Source organism: Dendrobates tinctorius, unplaced genomic scaffold, assembly GCF_039654945.1.
Source record: "Dendrobates tinctorius isolate UK_male_01 unplaced genomic scaffold, ASM3965494v1 ptg000011l, whole genome shotgun sequence".
Classification (NCBI taxonomy): domain Eukaryota; kingdom Metazoa; phylum Chordata; class Amphibia; order Anura; family Dendrobatidae; genus Dendrobates; species Dendrobates tinctorius.
In genome coordinates this window covers 100,251,730-100,274,466 of record NW_027361679.1, presented here as the reverse complement: position 1 = coordinate 100,274,466, position 22,737 = coordinate 100,251,730, and the positions used below count along the sequence as shown (strand labels likewise).

The window sequence follows — 22,737 nt, the reverse complement described above, 5'->3', positions numbered from 1 at the left end:
AAGTAGCCTAAGCCATGCCCTAGTAAAAACTAACCTAACATCCGGCTGTGCAAGATGAAGCCGTTACTTCTATAAGGACATATTCACCCCACTGTCACCTTAATCCAGTGCTGGGGTAAAGATATAGTTTACAACTCTGTCCTCTCTGCATTCCTGATGTGGAGCCCGAGCTGTTATTTAAATTAAATGGTCATAAAACTATTGATGTGGCAGTGTGGTTGATTGCCTGCCAGTATTTCATTTATTATTTTCATTGGATATTTTCCATTCACTAGTTTCATATTTTTATTACAAAGAAAACATCCTTCATTTCAGTTGTAAGTGCTGTCCTCAATGTCCTCTTGAGTTGCTGTACAGGAAATGTCCAAAACTTAAAATTGCTGTTTGGAATTGGTGACCCTTGGGCTGAAATTTCAGCAATCTAGAAAACCAAATTAAGTACTTGCTGACCAATCCGTTAGCTAAAAGCACTACTACAGTCAACCTCTTTTAAATAGGACTTTTCACCAATTTGAGAATGTCAAACTTGCAACATCATATAGAAGTTTGATCAATTCTTACTGTATATTTATAGAAGCCAATAAAGTGTAGATATAAATATTTTGATTTATAGAAGTCCAAAGAGTCATTACCAGAGATTTATCTGTGGGGGTGTGTACTTTTTCCCCTGCGTGAAGTTGACCAATCACAAACAGGCAGCAAAATACAAGGTAAAAAATACAGCCCTACAATGGCTTAGAGCCGGTTTTTCAGGGTGAGACATGTAATGTCATGTAGATCTATGTGTGATAACAAAATATATATATATATATATATATATATATATATATATATATATATATATATATAGGTGTATATGTACTTAAATACCTGAAATGATAATTATGCTGTAATCTTTATTTCTTTTGTCATAGGACCCCAAAGAATATCTTCCATTCCTCAACACACTAAAGAAAATGGAGACTAATTATCAAAGATACACAATTGACAAGCATTTGAAACGATATAAAAAAGCCCTGGAACATCTCAGCAAATGTGGTAAGTTATGATCTCAGAAAAACAAGAAATCCCTGAATTGCCTCACAATAATTTAGTTACAATTAAGGAAGCTGACACTAATTTCTGGAAATTTCTCTTCCTAACCTAAATGACTATTAACTATTAAAAAAGGAGAAATAGACTATTGGTTATTTACAATATTTTAATCCTCATTTAAATTGAATTATTAAAATGTATTTGTAGTTACTCCCATTCAGCTAGGTTAAGGCTAAATAAATGGCATGAATTCAATGTTGAATATAGTACGCTTGACAAATCCTATTTGTTGGGCTTGTGAGGTGTAAGGTCTATACTAGATTAATGTTAATAATTTGGGATCGTTTGACCGATTTGTGCTGTAGTATGAATTTATCTATATAACTATCAATCATCTTGTTACCACAGGACAAGAGCATTTTATAGAGTTTCTAAACTTGGTTAAAGATCAGAATCTCTACACTGAAGCCCTAAAACTTCATCCTGTTGGATCTAGTGAATATAAAGTGAGTAACTTATCGTCAAAGAATTTGTACATTCATGGCCGATAGTTTTGAGACTGACACAAATTTCCACAAAGTTTGCTGCTTCATTATTCCATTGTTAGATCTTTTAGACAGATGTTTCTATGGTTACTGAACTACAATTATAAGCATTTCATAAGTTTTCTAAACTTTTTTGGACAAATACATCAAGTTTATGCAAAGACTCAACATTTACAATTTTGACCCTTTTTTTCAAGACTTCTGTATTTTGACCTGGCAAATGACTATCAACTGCTGAGCCAAATGCTGACTAATGGCAACCCATTTTTCCCTAATCAGTTCTAGGAATTTAGCAGAATCTCTGTGGTTTTGTTTGTCCACTGGCCTTTTGAGCATTGACCACAGGTTCTTAAAGGGAACCTGTCACCCCTCCGGGATGTAAATGGCCTATTAATATGGGTATACAGGTAATAGAAATGTTACACTAGTCTTACCTGTATGCCACATATTAATGGTCTTGTTGTTGAGAAATTGTTTTTTATTTCTGTATGCTAATGATTTCTTCCAGGCTCCAGGGCATGCTGTGCCTGGAAGAAATCTCTGCTTTCTGTCTTAATTATCATACCACCCCTCCTCCAATCAGCATCATAGTGCCCTGTGATGTGTAATGGTGACCCGGAATCCTTCACCTCCTCCCTGCAGTGGCGCGTTTATACAGTACTTATACCCCTCTACTGTGGGCATTGGCTTCAGAGTTCTTTCTGTGTAGGTGTCGGCGTGTGCGGCGAGAGGGTGCTCTCCCCACTTCCTTCCTCCCTGCATAGTAAGGAACCATACAGTTTTGGATGCCCCTTTCACCCATGTATGCATAATGGGGGGAGAATTTTATCGCTGCTCACGCCGGAGATAACTGCAACGGAAGTAGCAGTAATCACCGGCGCATGCGCAGAAGAACGCTGAAGCCAATGCCCATAGAAGGGCGGAACAGGTACTGTAGGTACCAATAGGTGTCACAGGGGGTGATATGATAATGAAGACAGGAGGCAGTTATCTCTCTTCCAGATACCGCATGCCCAGAGCCTGGAAGAAATCATTAGCATACAGAAATAAAATACAATTTCTCAACAACAAGACCGCTAGTATGAGGCATACAGGTAGGACTAGTGTAACATTTCTATCACCTGTATGCCCATATTAATATATTATGTACGTTCATCCCAGGAGGTGACAGATTCCCTTTAGGCTAAGTTAACATTAGGTGTTTATTATTTTTAATTAAAATTTTCAGTTGCGTTTTACAGTACCAACAAAGTCTATGAGATTTCAGAAATCTCATGCACACAGCTTGGTTTTTTTGTCATCGGGATTTTGTGCTTTGCATGTTTTTTGCACAATGGAGCATGTTAGTTCTTTCAACATTTTTTTTAGTGTTTTTCACCCATTGAAATGAATGGGTGGCCAAAAAAAGCTGAAAAAAGCACCAAAAATGACGGTTTTGCTGCATTTTTGTGACAAAACCTGATTCTATAGAATAGGATTTTTTTTCAACCCTAAGCTTTATCAACATGCGCAAGAGACAAATGTAGCATGCCAAAACCGCAGCAAAAAACTCAGCGAATAACCGAGGAAAACATGCTTTTTTTTGCAGCTTCTTTCCTGCCAAGAGATCAGGTTTTGCTGTTGAAAAAACGTTTTGTATGAGCTTACCCTTAATAGTATCAAGATCTGAGGAGTACACTGGCCATGGAACCAAAATTTCAGTGTTTGTTGAGTGAGCCACTTGGCTACACTTTTGCTTTGTGACATGGTGCTCCATCGTGCTGAAAAAGCTTTGTTTATCATCAAATTGCTTCTAGATTGTTGACAGAAGTTCTTGGAGGATGTTTAGATGCCATTCTTTATTCATGACCGTGTCCTTAGGCAAAATTGTGAGTGAACCCACTCCCTTGGATGAAAATTAACCCCACACAGGAAATGGTCTTACTTTTGGCATGACACAGGACTCTTGGTAGCACTCACCTTTTCTTTTCTAGGCATTTATTCTTCCAGATGTCCCAAACAGTCTGAAGTGGGATTTATAAGAGAAAATAACACTTAACCAATTATCTGCAGTCCAATCACTGTATTTCCAACAGAATGTCAGTCTGTTCTTGATGTTTTTCGTGGAGATAAGTAGCCCCTTTGCTGCTCTTCTTGATACCAGGCCAGTCTCCAGAAGCTTTTGCCTCTCAGTGTGTGCAAATGCTATGATGCCTGCCTGCTGCCATTCCCGAGCAAGCTCTGCACTGTTGTAGATCCTATCCAATAGCTGAATTCTATTTAGGAGACTTCCTGGCACTTGCTGGACTTTTTTGGGCACCATGAAGCCTTCTTCTCAGCAATTAGACCTCTCTTTTGTAAGTTATTGATGATCCAATAAACGGTTGATTTAGGAACAATCTTATTAGCAGCAATGTAATGTCCTATTGATTCAAAGCAGTGATGACTGCACAAGTTTCCTTTGTAGGTAACCATTGAGAAGAAGACAATGATTTTGATAGGGAGGGCTAAATTAACCCTTCACGGTTGATCCAATGATTTCCAAATTAATTCACAGAGTGTTGCTAGCAACTGGGAATGACCACACGGAGACGGGGGGTCTCTGTACGGGAGGATCGAGACAGATCACTAGTCCCCTTTATTTTAGTCACTTCTTTTATAATCTTTTGATTAATTATGCAAAGTTCTCAACTGCCAATAGCATCATTTCACTAATAATATTGCAAGGAAACCGGAAACTACATATATGTCCGTATCCAAAAGTAGTATAATGGCATATTCTTCAGAGTTCTACACCCCCTGTTCCCTTATCTTGCACCTGATGGGAACAGTCTGGTTTCATGACAGCCTGAACTTTTTTCATCCTAATTACAAAAATTTATCTTACAGCAACAAAAATGGAGAAATGAAACCTTCAGAGAAATGGAGAAATGAAAATTCAGCTCTGATTTTAGTTTTAACACTTCACAATTTCAGCCCCCTATTAAAGCAACCAATCTGCTTTTATCACTCTCATGCTAATTGAATGATATCTGCTGCTTCTCCTCATTAACACTTTCTCCTGAGCTAACAAGAAAATCACTGTAATGATGTAAGCTTGTCATTTTGTGTCAGGGCTGAAATTAAGTGGAAGTGGGGGTTTTATGATCAAGATAATTTTCATGGCAATCAGTTTCAAAATGGTAGTCTACAACTATATTTTTATCTGCATAATTTAGAGTTGTATTCAACATTATTGGCAGCCCTAAATGTTATGTACAACATGTAAGATATCTCATGAGATAGCGCAAGCCATTCAATATATATATCTTCATATTTGTGTTACAGAAAAGCACAAAATGAAAAATAACAAGATTACAAAAATAAGAAGGAAAAAATTATACAAAATTGAAAACCATGCCAGAACACAATAATAGCACAGTTTGTTCACTTTGAAACAAAAGGACAAAAGTGATTAACTTGTGAAAATAGAATATTAGACTCGCCTGTCCCGATGTTGTCAAAGCTCATATGACTTTAATTAGCCCCTGAATGCTGAATTGCATGCTTACAAAGGCCAGTTTTGTTCCCTGTTCCTTGTTCACAATGGCAAAGACAAGCGAGTTGCCTGAGCATACCAGAAATGCTATTATCACCATTCAGAAGCTGTCTAAAACATACAAGACTATCTCTAAAGACTTTGGCATCCTGTCTTCAACAGTTCAAAATTGTATCAAGAACTTTGCTAACTACACATGGAATTGTCATGAACCTTTCAGGAGGTGGTGGAAAGCGTAAAATTGAGAAGAGTAATCTACGAAGATTGGTTTTGATCTCTGGCAAAGAAATCATGAAGGCCATCCAAAGAACTTTCAACCAGCACCATACGCTTCACTCTGAACAAAACAGGGCTGTAGGAGTAACTGAACCATGAAAAAAGTTACATAGACCTACCACAATCCATCTGGGAAAATGTTCTGTGGCGAGATAACACAAGAAAACTAGTGCTTTTGCCAATCCAAATTTACGCTGTTTTATAATAGACAAAATGAAACATAAAGAAAAATGCACCCTATATCTACACTGAAACATGGTGGGGGATCCATACTCTTGTGGGCTGCTTTGTTACCTATGGGACTGGAAAACGTTAACCTATTACAGGAACAATGTAATCGGAGGATTATCAGAGCATTTTAAAGTGAGAAGAGATTCTAAGTGTAAAGGGCCTGTCACACTAAAGGGGGTTTTACACTAAGCAATATCGCTAGCAATATCGCTAAAACGTCACTGGTTTTGTGACGTTATAGCGATATTGCTAGCGATATCGCTATGTGTGATACTTACCAACGACCGGCTCCCCCGCTGTCCATCGCTGATCGCGCGAGAATGTCCAGCTCCATTTCTCGTCGGGCGCTTCCTGCTGAGACTTCCTGCTGTGACGACGAGCGACGCGTGGAGGCGGGCGGGAGGACGCCAGGATCGCTGTGTGTGAAAGGTAGGTATCGTGCGCTGCGTCGCTGCTGCATCGCTGTGAGATCTTTCTGTATGAAAGCTCACTAGCGATCATTTAGCGATGCACCAGCGATCCTGACCGGGTCGGATCGCTGGTTGGATCGCTGGTGCATCGCTAAATGTAAAAGGGCCTTAAGAGATATCGCTAGCAATATCGCTATAACTTGTGATGTTATAGCGATATTGCTAGCGATATCGCTGTGTCTGATACTTACCTCCGACCGGCTCCCCCGCTGGTTATCACTGATCGCGCGAGAACATTCAGGACCGTTTCTCGTCGTCCGCTTCCTGCGACGACGAGCGACGCGTGGAGCCGGGCGGGAGGACGCAGGATCGCCTGGTGTGACAGGTAAGTAGCGACCTCCGTCCCCAGCGATGTCGCTAGTGAGATCTGCCTGTGTGGCAGCTCACTAGACCACTTAGCGATGTACCAGCGATCGCTGGTCGGGATCGCTGGTACATCGCTAAGTGTGACAGTACCTTAAGAAATCTAGGTTTGAGTCTTCCAGGAGGATAGTTACCCAACACACGCATCCAAAATTACACAACAATAGTTGTAGAGAAAATGTTAACAGGATTTCACAGCCCAAACTTTTTATATGAGCATGTAGCTTTTACAAATACAAGTTCAGCAATGCCTTTATATGACCAGCTGTTCCTCTGTTACTGAAAAATTAGTGTTTGAATTGTTAAGCATATTAAAATGTAGACCTGAAGTATAGATCTGAAGCCTCTGTCACTCCAGCTCTATTCCTCGCTCAGTGCCACCTCCTCCTGCTTGACTGATGGCTTCTTTGCCTGAAATCACACAGCATGATGGCTATCAGTCAAGTAGAAAGATGTGGTGTTGGCGGCGAATAGATCTGGAGTGATGGAGGCTTAAGTTCTTGCGTAACCATTTGCATATCAATTCAAATGTTGATTTCTCAGTAGTAATGGAATGGACTGACCATATAAAAGTATGGCTGGACTTTTCTTTGAAAGGGCGACATGCATATATAAATAGTTTGCGAGGTGAAATCCTGCTGACAGATTCCTTTTTAGAAGGTAAAAGTTTAATGTAAAAACAAACTTGCCATATGGTAAAAGGAACTCGTCAAACATTCAAGAGCTTGAAAGAATTACAGTAGAAGAAACTACCAGTAAACAAGTGCAAAAAGTTTGGAGAAGGCTACAAAAAATATTTGGATGCGGCTTTAAATTTTGCCAAAGTTGCCAAGTTGTACAACCAAGTTTTAGTACGTGGGTGTCTTTAATCCTGCACATGTCATATACTATGCTTTTTCTTGTATTCTAATGAGGCATAGTTGGTAAATATTGACTTATTATTATTGTCGCGCCAGTTGTTGCTTTCTAGTGCACCATATATGATTTGTTGTTTTTTTTTTAGGCCATTAATGATGCTTATGGAGACCATTTGCTGGCAAGACACCACTCTGAACAGGCTGGCCTAATCTTTGCTCGCTGTGGAAGTCTTGAGAAGGCTCTTGATGCTTTTGTTACATGTAGTAGTTGGCAGCATATCTTATCCACAGCTTCCCAATTGCAATATTCTGAGGACAAAATGGCTAATTTGGCTAGGAACGTATCAGGTGAGTGGGAGACTAGTCTGCTGGGGCATCTATACGTTCATTCACATTAGGAAACATAGCTTTTTCATAATACTTAGTAAGTAGATGGCTTGGTTTTTACAAAGGTATATTTGTTTCCTTTGCAGGCAAACTGGTGGAGCAGAGGAAGTATGGGAACGCTGCTATGCTGCTGGAACAGTATGCTGCGGTATTATTGAGTTTCTTGCCACCGCGCTTTTTCTTTCCATCTACTTGTAATTTAAAAGTTTGAAGTGTTTATTCTGAGGATGTGTTTGAGATAATTGGTGCTGCTTCTATGATACAGTTTTTGAAAAAGCGTTAAACAGTTAACTGATGTGATTTCATGTTCGTAGAGAACAGACCGAGATGGCTAGAAATGATACCAAAAATTGGTAACATTCAAGGGACTATGTTTTGCTCATATACATGTATGCAATCAATTCCTGTAGTATTGTACCAGATAAGGTTGCAAAATCAGAGGCACCAAACATTGTCCTCCGATTGAGCGCCTTATTAAGTTACAGCATTCACAGAGCAAATAACATGCAACGTTTCAGCCACATGGGGCCTTTGTCAAGCTTCAAGTGAACAGTGATGAACAATAACACCTTATGGCTTGACAAAGGCCTATGGCCGAAACGTTGCATGTTATTTGCTCTGTGTATGCGATTATAAAGCGATTAAGTGGAGGACGATGTTTGGTGGCTTGGGTGATTTGCCAATGCTATGCAGAGTTGTACCAAGCTTTCACAGGCTACGGTGTGTAACTCATTTATGAGAGTATTGTGCCAGAGAGTCCAATATCCAGCCAGTCCATCAGACAGAACAATTAGTCCTGAATTCTAATCTAGTTCAGTTGTAAAAAAAAAAAAAAAAAAGAAACCCAAAAAATGAATGTTTCCTGCTGCCAAAACTTAACAACGACCATTTCCAACACAGAATGCCTGGGAAACAAAATACAGTATATGTGTTTCTCTGCTCTGTTAGGATGAGACGGGAACCCTAAAAAGTGCCCATCGTAGGACAACTTTTATAATATAGGACTGTGGCTAGAAAATGATATGCCAGAAACCATTAAAACCATTTCCAAGTAAATAGATAACCATTCACTAATGTAAAACCCCCTCAAGCAGTTCCAGTAATTAAAGTCTCTTCAATGATTTAGGCATTCTAGTTATCTCAGCTATGATGGACAGGAGGCAACGTACCATCTGCCTAACAATGGCAAATGTCTTTTTTAGGATTATGAAGAGGCAATTATATTACTGCTGGAAGGCGCTCTATGGGAAGATTCCTTACGTTTGGTAAGACATTGTTGATTGATGTTTGTGAACTCCTTCATCTTTTAAGAATATACAACCATAGAACATCAGTAATTTACATTTAATATAACCTAGATCAGAAGTTTTTCTTTTTATAATTTTGCTTCATTCCTTTTTATTGTTTCTTGTCTGTACAATCTCTGTTACTACTGGATACACCGTTAACACGTATATACTGATTTCCATACAATTTTTAAGGTGGCTTAACTTGGTTCAGGTGATGCTGGAACCATGTGGAAAGTAGGAATAGGGGAGAAAGGTGGAAAAGGCATTGTGATCTTAAAATGCTTCCTTCAGTTTATAGTATTACTTGTAAGGGACTAAAGGTGCATTTACACCAGTTGATTTTGAGGCGTTAACCTCCGATCAGTAAATATTTACCAGTTAGCAATTGATTATTAGGGCTCATTCAGACTTCCTGCGGTTGCTGAGTGACATTCGAATAAGATGACAGTCATCCCGGTCAGTGGAGAGTCGTTTTCGTCCTCTGCCGGTCTGTAGCTTTGTTGTCCCTAATGTCTGCTGCTTGACCATGTTGTAATGGACTGCCATCTTAGAAATTTTAAGGATGGAGGCAACGTGATGCTCACTGTATCCCTCTGCTAGTAAGGCCAGAATCGAGCCCTTCTTTTCCTCACTCAAGACTCTTATTTTCAACTCCTTTTGCATGGTTAAAATTTATTTTGTCATTCCTATTACTTTTGGGATATTACTAGCACTTGCCATCCAGCTTGTCCTATTGCAAGAGGATTGTGACCCGCACAGCAGGGTTTTTATACTTTCCTTTGTTAAATAAGATTTGGTTCAGGTGATCACCTAACCAGAAGCACATTAAGTAGAATGAGGTGTACTCTGGTTGGAATTCAACTGACACTGGAATGGAATGGCTGTCAGACATGTAGAGAAGCTGATTTTTATAAAACTGTGCAGTGGTCTCTTAATTTTTGCCAGAGCTGTATATACATAACATAGGAAAGCAATATTATATGTCATTCAGTGCTCATAGAGGAGTGGTGCTAAGGAAACATGTTCCTAAGCTGATATCGTCCGTGTACGTGACATACCATCCAGTGTAATCCAAGGACAAGTGAGGTCAAAAAACACGAAAGTCGCTATAAGGAAATGTGTACAAGGCTGGGAAAGCGAAGGTCACATTAGGTGCAAACAAGAAAAGGATATAGGAGCATCAGAGTGTGGGTACTCCGGAAGAGTCCGGTCAGAGGTTCCACCTGGTAGAGGTGCAGAATTTCTATTTCCAGTGACGCTGTCCTTTTTCATCTAGTGGTATTTAGACCAGGACTCTGGCTGCCTAAGGGTTTGAAGTTAGGGACAGATTAAGATCATATGGTTGATTCGCAGGCTATAACCAAAAATGTCACATTGTCATTGTAATTTTAAAAGGAATCTGTGAAGGAGATACATAAGGTACCTGACAGAATGCTGTCAAACTCCTATATAAATGCAATAAAACTGAATATCTTGTGATAAAAAAGCCAAGGTATATATGATCTATAGTAATGCCTTGATAATATTTATGGAGCAAAGAAAATAACTATAGAAATTAAATATGGCAGTTATGGTGTTAGTAGTTGGCATAAATAATTGTCACAATCAAAGACAGCATTGATAATGGTAGAAAAAAGTGCTTATGGATGGATTTTTAATAATGGTTATGGGAGAGTGTTGCTACAAAAATGTCCATAGTAACCAGATGCATGACTGCACGCAGTATATGCAGTTTCTGCCAGGGTCCTAGTATGTAGAGTCTGTATCAGTATATAAACAGGCGATGTAGCGTGGCAGCGGCGGCTTATGTGGTGGAGTACCTGGATACTCTGTATGAAGGGGCATCCTCCTTCACCTGCAGAGAAACACTATCATACCGCAGCTCCTGGGCAGGGGAGGAAGCAAAAGAACTTACAGACATTACAGAATGGGATCTCAGGTGATTCTTTCTTTGATGTTAAACATTTTTTTAAAACAGGAAGGAAAATGCTTTATCTCACAGAAAGAATCAGCTGTGATCCCATTCTGTCCTGTCTGTATTCTCTCTTTTGCTTCCTCCCCTGCCCAGGAGCTGTGGTATGATCAGACCATGTTCCTGCACGGTCAGACACAGCCATTACACATAATATAAATACCTCATGAAAAACCTCACACCAATAATATCCACAACCATAATGGTAATAAAGTGTGATTATACATCAAAAGGACAATTTTGGAAAAATCGCAAAAAACTATGACACACAAAGAGGAAAAAACGCGACCAAAAATCGAAAAAATACATAAAGATATGCAAAAATATTTTATTAAATAAGGAGGTACAAGGAAGGGAAGAGTTCACCAAATAGCACATGTATAAGTAGGGCGCTCACAGGAACAACATGTATAATAAATACATGTCGCAATGGGAATGCATGTTAGTGACACTCAATTAAGTAGTAATATTGCGCATTCCCCATAAGGCCAAATAGATCAATATTAGACCCCCTACACCAAATACATTATTTTCAATTATTCATCAATTGATATAATGTCCAAATTGGTGAACAGGAGTACGTCCAGGAGTGTCCACCTCAACGCGCATTTCGGCGGTATATGCCTTTCTCAATATCTTTATGTATTTTTTTGGAATTTTTGATCGCGTGCCTCTTTGTGTGTCACAGACATTACACAGTACACAGCGGGGGCACATTTATAAGATTATCTCAGCACAGGAACATTTTAGTTAAACACATCCAATTGTAGAAATTATTATTCCAAGATCTATTGATTAGCATCAACTTCAAAATTATACTTATTCATTAGTAACTACATTTTTCCCCGCAGATACACAAATACAAACGTCTTGATATAATAGAGACAAATGTGAAGCCTGCTATAATAGAAGGTAATTACATTCATTTGAAGTAGCTTAAGCCACAGCTTTATTATCTTATTTATATATAGTGTATAAAAATAATAACTTTTTTTTAAAAATATTTTCCGGATTCAGCTAAAAAAAATCACATGATATTCTTGGATAGCCAGAAAACGACATTCATTCGTCACAAGCAGCGTCTTTCTGTTGTACGAGACCTGAAAGAAAAGGCACGACAAGGCTTACTAGGTACTTATTGTGTATGTTATGTTCTGTATAGTAATGATGCTAAAAAAGTGTAATGTCCTTTTCCTGCAAATTATTAGAAACTTGATCCGTCGGTCGGATAAGCAATCTATGGTCAATGGACTGGATCTTCATATCTGGTTTACTGGGTCTTCACATGTGCATCGTCATTGCAGCATGACGCACATATGATGTCACGCCAGGCCATCTAATCAAAAAGAAGAGCCACGGATGCTGTCAGGTTAGAGACGGTTCTCATGGCTTCTGTCCAGTGACCACAGATTACTAAAATAACCGATGGCTGGGTCATGTGAATCTATTAGAAACATATAGAAATTAAGATAATATCTGCTGTAGACCTTATGGACCTATTCGGAGCTCCATAATACACTTTTTTTAAGTGCTTGTTAGTGTTTTTCATAGGTTTTTTTGTGACTTTTTTTACTTTATTGCATTTGGGTTTTTTCTGCCATTTGCCCTATAGAGAAACAGATCTATAAAATATCATTATACTACAAACAAAATAGTCAAGTAAGTGCATTTTTTATTTTAATATAGCCTTTGACATATGACAAAGCAAAACTGCCATGAAAAAAACATGGTGGATTCACTCTCGGAAAGATTCTGCACGTGAATCCAGAATTAGTTGTATTAGTTGTATTTTTTATATATTGTTTTATTTTAAAATGACCGCTCATTTATTGTGTAGTCATGTGAACACAGCCTTAGAATGACTTATGGAAACTAGCACAGAAGAAAAGTGACGGAGCTACCATAGCATCCAATTTGGTTAAATCACCCTTGTAAAATGAGAATGCAAATCTTACTGGTTTGCCATAGGAAACATCTCACTTTTCTGTTGCATTTTTTATAAATATGAATTTGTAATCCAGTGTCGACAGGTTCTAGTTTTCTAATGTGCGCTAACAACTTGTCATAGACAGATAATAGCAACAGGTCTGTCCTAATCATGGTGCAGTTCACAGAATAAGGCCTTATTCACATATTAGTTTATTTCTCTTTCCCCCATGACGGCACCACGGAGAGAGGGGATCCGCCCCACGGGGACAGGAAACCTACAGACAAAAAGGCGGTACTTCTCTCTCTTATCAGTTGGTTTCCTGTCCCCACAGGGAACTTATGGACTCATCAGTCTTCATTGGATGCCGGGGCCGACCAGTCTGGAGGAGGGACAGCGGGGGTTTCCTGTCCCGGCTGGGGTGGTGACCAGAGGCGCCACCTCTGGAAAGTCAGCGGTCCTCCAGGGTGTGCGGAGGGGGGTGAGGCGGCAGAAGTATTGCCGAAGACCGCCTCACAAGGAGGGGGGAAAGCGCTCCTGGTTGGCGTCAGTGGGCGCTGGAAGCCTGGTGGAGCGTGGCCGCTGCAACGCTCAGCATGCTGGGGCCTGCGGATGTCACCACCGCTGCTATGCATCTCTGGGAAGGATCTCAGAGCGCACGCGCGGGGGCCGGGGCCCAGTGACGTCAGACGCCGGGCACGCAATGCATCTCTGGGAACCCCGGAATGCCGGGGAAAGATGCAGTGGCGGCGCACACCCAGGCAGAAAGAAGGAAAAAAAAAAAAGGTGCGCTCCCCCATACGGCAGGGCCGGGGGGGGAGGGGGACGCCGAGAGTATATATAAAAAAAAAATAAAGAGAGAGATCGCTGCAAGAATGAGTGAATCTCCAGAGGAACAACCGCAGCTGGATATGCCCTCAGATACAGGGCGCCAGTGGCAACCGCGGTAGTCACCGCACCAGCCGCAACGCCGGAAGAAGGATCCCTAGGACCAGCCACAGCAGCAGCAGCCGCTCGGAGTCCCGTCGCAGCAAGGAGTCCAGTGGGGCAGTGGCCCCAAAAGACAAGGCTTCGGCAGACCCGGTGGTTCCTTCAGATCCGGTATCCTTCTTCGGCTTGGTGGGTAAGTGGACTACGTGAATGTACAGACTGTAACTAGTGTCCCTCTCTTTTTGGGAAAGAAGTGCACGCAGAAGGGTAACCATAAGATTTGCCCACTCTGTAAAGAAGAACTTCCCACAGGGTGGGGGAAAAGGCTCTGCCAAGCGTGCATTGACCACACGATTTGTAAAGAATCTCCAAGGTTCGCCTCCGATCTGAGGGACCGAATCAAACACCAGATGGAAAACACCATTAAAACCCTTCAGAGAGGAAGCAAAAAGCATAGGAAAGCTAAGACCAGAGACCCCGAGTCAGACCTCAGTGACAGGGAGAGCGAACCTTCATCATCATCAAACTCTGAAAGTTCAGTATCCGACTCCTCATCCTCCGAAGAAGGGGGTCGCAGCTGTTTCCCCATTGAAGAAACAGATAACTTAGTAAAAGCAATTAGAACGACTATGGGGCTGGTAGACACCAGGCCCAAAAGAACTATCCAAGACGCCATGTTCAGCGGGTTGGAACAAAAGAAGAGAAGGTCATTCCCTATGAACGAGAAAATACAAGCACTAATACAGAAAGAATGGAAAAGACCGGGAAAAAACGGCCTCCTGACTCCAAAAAGGAAATATCCCTTTGAAGACCCAAGCTGCTCTTATTGGGAGAAAGCGCCAAAAGTAGATGTAGCTATAGCGAAAGCATCAAAAAAATTCGCCCTGCCGTTTGAAGACATGGGAACATTAAAGGACCCCATGGACAAAAAAGCAGAAACATTCCTAAAAGGTTCCTGGGAGGCAGCCGGAGGAGGACTGAAACCCGCCATAGCCGCCACATGCACGGCTAGAGCCTTGATGGTGTGGCTAGATCAATTGGAGAGCCATCTGAAAAACAAAACCCCAAGAGGCGCGATTTTAGACTCCGTCCCATTGATGAGAGGAGCGGTGGCCTTTGTGACAGACACATCCGTGGATTCAATCCGACTGGCAGCCAGGGCAGCTTCATTCTCAAATGCGCCAAGGAGAGCACTCTGGCTCAAATGCTGGATGGGGGACCAGCAGACAAAATCCAAACTCTGCTCTATTCCCTGTGAAGGCGAATTCCTGTTCGGCCCCACGTTGGACGACAATTCTTGACAAAGCAGGGGATAAAAAGAAATCCTTCCCCAACCAGTCCAATTTCCCCTTCAAATGTTTTCGGAGCAGGAAATTTATCCAGAGAAAACCGCCTAGAAACCCCCAGGATAAGTGGGAGGACAGGAGAGGAAAAGGGAAAGGGTTCATGTTCGGGAAACCAGCGGACAAGAAACAACCCCAATGAAGGTGTCTCCCAGGTAGGAGGAAGATTAGGCCACTTCTTCCCTGCCTGGGAAAAAAATATTAAACAGTTCCTAGATCCTAAATATTATAAAAACATGCCTCAAATTAACCTTCCACACCTCACCCAAACCCTCTTTTGTAGTGACCCCGCAAAGACAGTCAGCGGAAGAGCAAGAAGCAGTCCAACAAGAAATTCAGAACCTGGTGGAGAAATCAGTGCTACAAGAGGTCCCCCGCCAGGAAAAAGGAGAAGGCTTCTATTCCCCTATCTTCCTGAGGAGGAAGCCAGACAGGACATTCAGGACGATAATAAACCTGAAAAGATTAAACAAGTGTCTGATAGTCCATCCATTCAAGATGGAAACAATAAAATCCACAGTAAAAATGCTGTTTCCAGCCTGCTTTTATGAAAGTACTCGACTTAAAAGACGCGTACTATCACGTCCCCATACACACGGACTATCGCCAGTATCTCAGGATAGCAGTTACTATAAAAGGAGAAATAAGGCACTACCAGTTCAAGGCTCTCCCATTCAGGCTGGCCATCGCTCCGAGAGTTTTCACAAAAATCATAGCGGAAGTCATGGCACATTTAAGGGAGCAGGATGTACTTCTAGTTCCATACCTAGACGACTTTCTAGTGATAGGCAACTCCCCTTCTCACTGCAGGGATCAACTGAACAGGACTATAGAAACACTAACCAATCTAGGCTGGCTGCTAAATCTGCCAAAATCCCGGGCGACCCCGAGCCAAGTACAAGAGTACCTGGGCATCACCATAGACTCGCTCAGACAAGAGTGTCGCCTCCCAGAAGGGAAAATGATGCACATGAAGCACATAGCGACAGTTGCGAAAACTCATACAGCGACAACACTAAGGAAAGCCATGTCCCTGCTCGGCTCAATGACAGCCTGTATCCCGGCTGTACGGTGGGCCCAAGCCCATACAAGGGATCTCCAGTGGGAGATATTAGCCGCAGAGGTCTCTCTTCTCGGAGATTTAGAAGGGCGGTTAGACATTACATCCAAAACAGCCCACTCACTGGAGTGGTGGGCGGAACCATCCAACCTAGCCCGGGAAGTCCCTTGGGTATTGTCGATATCTCGAGTCCTTACCACAGATGCAAGCCCCAGGGGGTGGGGGGCCCACTTGGACGACCAGGTAGCACAAGGGGTTTGGACGAGGGACGAAGAAAGAGCCTCCTCCAATATGAAGGAGCTCTTAGCGGTAAAACTCGCTCTCCTGTATTTTCAGAACTCCCTCAAGTCCCACCATTTAAGGGTATTTTCGGACAACCGCACAGTAGTAGCCTACTTGAACCATCGGGGGGGACAAGATCCCATGCCCTAAGGGAAGTGACAGAATCAATTTTCCAGTGGGCAGAGGGAAATCTAGGCTCACTGACGGCACTACACATAAAAGGAACAGACAACGTGACGGCAGACTTCCTAAGTCGCACACAGCTAAGACGGGGAGTGGGAGTTAAACCAGAGAATTTTTATTCAGATCACGACACTATGGGGAAAACCCAGCATAGATCTATTTGCCAACAGTACAAACCGGAAGGTGGAAACCTTCTGCTCCATAGACCCCTCCGGGAACCCGGTAGCCCTGGACGCCCTTATGATTCCCTGGCACTTCCCCCTTGCCTATGCGTTTCCGCCAATAGCCCTAATTCCATTAGTTCTGAGGAAGATTCGGGAGGACAAGGCAAGGGTAATATTAATAGCCCCCTTCTGGCCAAGAAGGATGTGGTTCTCGTGGTTGAGGAGAATGTCCATCTCCAACCCTTGGGTCCTCCCGGATATTCCGAACTTGCTCTCGCAGGGCCCAGTACTACACCCCCAGGTGGAGAACCTACATATGACGGCCTGGAATTTGAAAGGGCGCTGTTGACCAACAGGGGCTTCTCCAAAAATTTAGTGTCCACTCTCCTACCGTGTAGGAAACCAGTAACCACCAGACTGTACGGGAGGATCTGGAGGAAGTTCCTCTCAGTATCAAATACCAGCGCAGGGGGGGTGGTACCTCTATCAAAGAGTTCCTGCAGAAGGGCTTAGAGCAAGGCTTAGCGACCAGTACATTGAAGGTTCAGGTGGCGGCCCTAGGGGCCCTTTACAACTATAACTTGGCAGGGAACCGTTGGGTGGCCAGGTTCATCAAAGCAGCTGGTAGATCCAGGCCAATACCTTCCCTAAATACTCCTCCCTGGGACCTAAACTTGGTACTCTCAGCCCTGTCCAAGCCTCCCTTTGAACCATTTCAAGAGGCCCCTCTAAAACTGATATCGCTCAAGACATCCCTCTTGGTAGCCCTGACATCGGCCCGCAGAATCAGTGATATCCAAGCCCTGTCAGCCTTCCCTCCGTTTACTCAGTTCCTAGAGGATAGGGTGGTACTTAGGACAGACCCAGCCTACCTGCCGAAAGTATCATCCCGATTCCACAGAACCCAGGAAATCTCCCTCCCTTCATTTTGCCCCAATCCCAAAAACAGGGGAGAAGAGGTATTACACACACTAGATGTTAGGAGATGCCTAATTGAATACCTACAGGCCACCAAGGAGTGTAGAAAGGATAGGTCTATTTTGGGTGCTTCCAGGGGCCAAGAAAAGGGCAGAAGGCATCAGAGAACACCCTGGCGAGGTGGATAAGAGACTCCATCACCTTGTCATACTCGTCGCAGGGGCGAACGTCCCAGACAGAATAACAGCCCACTCCACAAGAGCTGTCTACTTCCTGGGCAGAGAGAGCAGACGTCTCCATTGAGCAGATATGTAGAGTCGCTACTTGGTCCTCTCCTTCAACTTTCTTTAACCACTGTCGGCTGGACCTAGCCACCTCCTCAGATCTAACCTTTGGTAGAAGGGTGCTGGAGGCAGTGGTCCCCCCTAATAGATAGTCTCTGCAATTCTCTCCGTGGTGCCGTCATGGGGGAAAGAGAAAATCGTAGTTACTTACCGTTAACGGTATTTCTCTAAGCCCATGACGGCACCCGTATATTCCCTCCCTACACGCGTGGGGTGCGCACTTATTGTAAATACAGTTTAGCCAAATAGTCACGTGGTGTCTCCTCTACGTAGTTTAATGATTATAGAAATGTTCTTTTTCTTAAAGTAGTTCATGTTATAGGCCAAAGTTCCGTTAAATGCTCTAAAACAACTGACGCGGGAGAGAGGTACCGCCTTTTTGTCAGTAGGTTTCCTGTCCCCGTGGGGCGGAACCCCTCTCTCCGTGGTGCTGTCATGGGCTCAGAGAAATACCGTTAACGGTAAGTAACTACGATTTTTCTTACTATAAAAACAGATTTGATTTTGATCACTGTTTTTTTAATCCATTTATCAGGTCGCGTGTAACTTCTACCATCAGTGTGGCATCTGCTTTTTTCATTTGCTTTAAAAAAAAAATGGTTCTCCTTAGCAAATAAAAGCATGTGAAAAAACGTATAGAAAATAATGGGTATGTGTTCTACTCATGAAAGAAGATCGATCACTCTCAGTAAGAGACACAGAATAATAATTTTGTAGTTGTGATACCTTGTATTGGCTAACAAAAATAAAATAAGTGATGTTACAAAACAAGTTTTCAAGACTACTTAGGTCTCTTCATCAGGTATGGTACAAAGTACTTGGAAAAAAAACACATGTATACAAAAAGCACAGACAAGTGATTTAGCAAATGGACATAAAAAAAGAAAATGAGCTTGAAGAGTAAATCTTGAAGGGTGTTGTCTGGTCTTTTGCTGAAAGTCTGCAGATACTCAATATGACTGCCGACTTCTGAGACCTTACAATGTGCTCCTTGTACACTGTCAGGATTATTCAGGATTCTCTGATGTAACAAGTGAATTAAGCAAGGCCAAGCATGTCTAGTTGGATTTTGGCCGAAAGTATGCAAATTGTATCTCTTCGTCAACCAGAGAATCCTGACAGTGTGCAGTGTACGCACACTGTAATGATTCAGGAATCTGCAATCATATTGAGTATCTGTAGACGTTCATCAAAAGATCAGACAACCCCTTTAAAGAGAGTCTTCACTACCCAAATGCAAATTTAACACATATAAAAGTCACACATGTATTAATTTGTTTTAGTTTCAGAAAAAAGCGTTTTGGTTCATATGCAAATGAGGGAGCTTTGGTGCACCGTTGCGCCACCTCAGTTAGTGTTCTGAGTACTTATCCTGATGGACAGCACCCACTTGCCTAGAACAAGCGCTACTTGAACTTAATCCGCAGCAAACTGACTGCGTGGACGGGCTCTCATCCCTGGGTCCTGTCTGTGGCCCCCACTGTTACACTTTCGGGTGTATCAGTGCAGCCAGTGGCGAATACAGATGGGAACCATGGATGAGAGCCTGCCTGCATTGAGACTAAGGGTACCGTTACACCTAGCGATGCACCAGCGATATGACGCGGTCAGGATCGCTGGTGCATCGCTAGGTGGTCGCTAGTGAGCTGCCACACAGGCAGATCTCACCAGCGACATCGCTGGGGACGGGGATCGCTACTTACCTGTCAGACGCGGCGATCCTGCGTCCTCCCACTCGGCTCCACGCGTCGCTCGTCGGCGCCACAGGAAGCAGCCGACGAGAAATGATCCAGGAGCTTCTCGCGCGATCAGCGATAACCAGCGGGGGAGCCGGTCGGAGGTAAGTATCACATGCAGCGATATCGCTAGCAATATCGCTGCAACGTCACAAAATCGGTGACTTTACAGCGATATTGCTAGCGATATCGCAGTGTGTAACGGGGGCTTAAGCGCCTCTAGGCTCCTTCAGTGTCATTGTCTCAGGGAGTGAGTTCAGGCAGAGTTTGCTGCTGTCAATCAGGATAAGGGGACATGCTCAAAATGTAAATTGAGGGGCGTAATAGTACTCTGAGCCCTTAGTTCATGCCAAGAATGTGCTGAAGCTTCCTCATGTGCTTGTGTGTCAGGCACAAAGACACTTAAATGTATGCTGAAGTTATGATTTCTTTTAGGGACTAAATCCCCTATATAAATTTATAACGAGTTTAATATACATGTTGGAAGTGACAGCCTCCCTTTTTTAATATTTAATCGATGTATGATAGAGACGGCTGGATCAGCCAAAATTGGAATTCACCTATTAGTGCGAAGTTATTGTCCATGAATTTAATGTTCCATACTGTGCTCTGTACACTCTTCAATTCCCAAAGCATAATATGTAAGAAAAAAAATTTACACACTCACTACACCGCTGACTTCTTGCGCTCCTCCTCTACTCACTGCCACTCATCCGGTCTTCACCGCATCTTCAGACTCCGCCCATGAGAGATTCTTTGTGTCTCCCACACTGTGCCCAGATTTTTGGGTATCATGGCGCCCCGGAGGATTCAGTTTGCAAGAGGTCATTGACATCATGACATCACAACGTGTGCAAAGCCCTCCTGGGTACCATGACAACTGGAAATCCCAGCACAGTGTAGGAAGTACGAAAATTCCATCCTAAATAGTGGGTTATCTGAAGATGTGGCAAGGACCTAATGAGTGGCGATTAGTAGCTGAGGGGTGGGAGGAGAAGTCAGCAGTGAGTAAGTAAAATTATTACTTTTTTAACCTTTGGATGGCCGATTATGGTTCAGCAAAATGGCGACCAGTGCCTGCTATTTTACTGAATGCTTTGGGAAGCGATTTTATAAAATCCACATTTTGGCGAATTTTGAAGAATTTAAGTAGCATTCAATTTCATCTCCAATGTAGGATTGTAGACTGATGCCCTTACTATCTCTAGATCTGGTTCCTCAGATGTTGCAGTATGACATGAAAAAGCAGGCAATCCTCTTTCAACTGACTAACATGATAGCAAAATTTTTAGCTTTTGACTAGACATGGAAACCACGAATAGAACCTACAACAAAAATTGATGTCTGAATGAAGCCTGACTGCTCATTTGATTTACATATCCCTAAATGTTACCTTTTGTTCATTCCTAAAAATCTTGTTAAGATTGAAACATTTATATTATCCTTTATATGATACTAAAATTTACATCAATATTTTTTGTTAGATGATGAAATTGCTGGCGGTCCAGAATCCGACCTTTTCTCAGACACAAGCAGCATCATGACAACAAGTGATATGAGTGGAAAATATTCTCATAGTAATTCCAGAATTTCCTCGTAAGTGATACAAAGTCTAAAAAAAAGTCGAATTGCTAATTGTCAGAACTAGTGACTTTCTCCTCTCCCTCAATGTAGGAGGTCATCTAAAAACCGTCGAAAAGCAGAACGCAAAAAGCACAGTTTGAAGGAAGGTAGTCCCCTAGAGGATGTGGCCCTTCTGGAAGCTCTGGGAGAAATTGTCCGTGCAGTGGATAATATGAGGAGTGAGTTGTATGTCCCCATGAAAACTACCAGTTTTAGAAATAGAAGTACAGCAAGGGTCATAATGCAGGGCATTGAACTGCTTGTAGTCCATGCTGCATACATAAAATGCATTTTGTTGCCTAAACTTCAGTATTAAGCACAGAAGTCTCAACTTGTGCCTCCTGTTGATTCAAGAGGAACCTGTACCAAGTTCTGGAGCCAAAAAGACATTTTATGAAGCTCATGCAGTGCAAACAATTGCGTGATTGTGCTAAAGAGAACCTGTCAGCAGGATTTAGCTAAGTAAACTACAGGCATTGTCATGTTGCCACTTTTACACTGATTAAAATTATACCTGCTGTGAAGAAATTCGTGTTGTGATTCTTGTGTAATCAGTGATGGGAGTTTTCAGCTAATGAGATGCCTGTACTCCAGGGCAGGACTGTAGGCAGAGTCTTATCTTTCTGGTCTAAGCTAGAGAAACCAAGGAAAAACCTGCCCTCAGGCCACCCCAAAGCCCCTGTCTCTATGATGAGGAACATGTTTATGCTTTGGAGCGGCCTTTGGGCAGGTGTTTCCTTGGTTTCTCTGACCTAGAGCACCAAAATAAGACTCCCGGCCTGGAGCATGAGCATATCATTAGCTGGAAACTTCTGACACTGATTACACAAGAACCACAAGACTGATTTCTTCACACCAGGTATCATTTTAATCAGTATAACAGTAGCAACATGACAATGCCTGTAGTTTATTTAGCACAATCCTGCTGACAGGTTCACTTTAAGTCAACTTATAAACTATATTGTGTGCAAAGTAGCTCTGATTCGGAATCCTTTCATAGTGGCAGCTATTCGAGGTAGCTCCAAATATGTCAATATCTGACCTGAATTTGGGCCAATTTTATGCTGACTTCAGATCAGAAGCATAAACCTGATGACAGATTCCTTGTGGCCGATTGATTATTATTATTTATTTATAAAGCACCATTGGTTCCATGGTGCTGTACATGAGAAGGGGTTACATACAAATTACAGATATCACTTACAGTAAACAAACTAACAATCACATACTGATACAGAGGGGAGAGGACGCTGCCCTTGCAGGCTTACATTCTACAGGATGGTGG

General features: G+C 42.3%; 1 protein-coding gene across 5 annotated transcripts in view; it reads left to right on the top strand.

The window, feature by feature from the left end:
• Positions 1 to 22,737, top strand: part of ELP1 (elongator acetyltransferase complex subunit 1) — a 170,169-nt gene that overhangs the window by 129,659 nt on the left and 17,773 nt on the right. For all 5 annotated transcript variants that reach the window (XM_073545308.1, XM_073545338.1, XM_073545315.1 and 2 more), the window contains exons 26-34: positions 915 to 1,038; positions 1,444 to 1,541; positions 7,441 to 7,642; positions 7,768 to 7,829; positions 8,884 to 8,946; positions 11,794 to 11,854; positions 11,960 to 12,073; positions 21,314 to 21,425; positions 21,504 to 21,631. In XM_073545308.1, the coding sequence (XP_073401409.1) occupies positions 915 to 1,038; positions 1,444 to 1,541; positions 7,441 to 7,642; positions 7,768 to 7,829; positions 8,884 to 8,946; positions 11,794 to 11,854; positions 11,960 to 12,073; positions 21,314 to 21,425; positions 21,504 to 21,631 (964 nt within the window). The remainder of the gene's footprint in view (positions 1 to 914; positions 1,039 to 1,443; positions 1,542 to 7,440; positions 7,643 to 7,767; positions 7,830 to 8,883; positions 8,947 to 11,793; positions 11,855 to 11,959; positions 12,074 to 21,313; positions 21,426 to 21,503; positions 21,632 to 22,737) is intronic.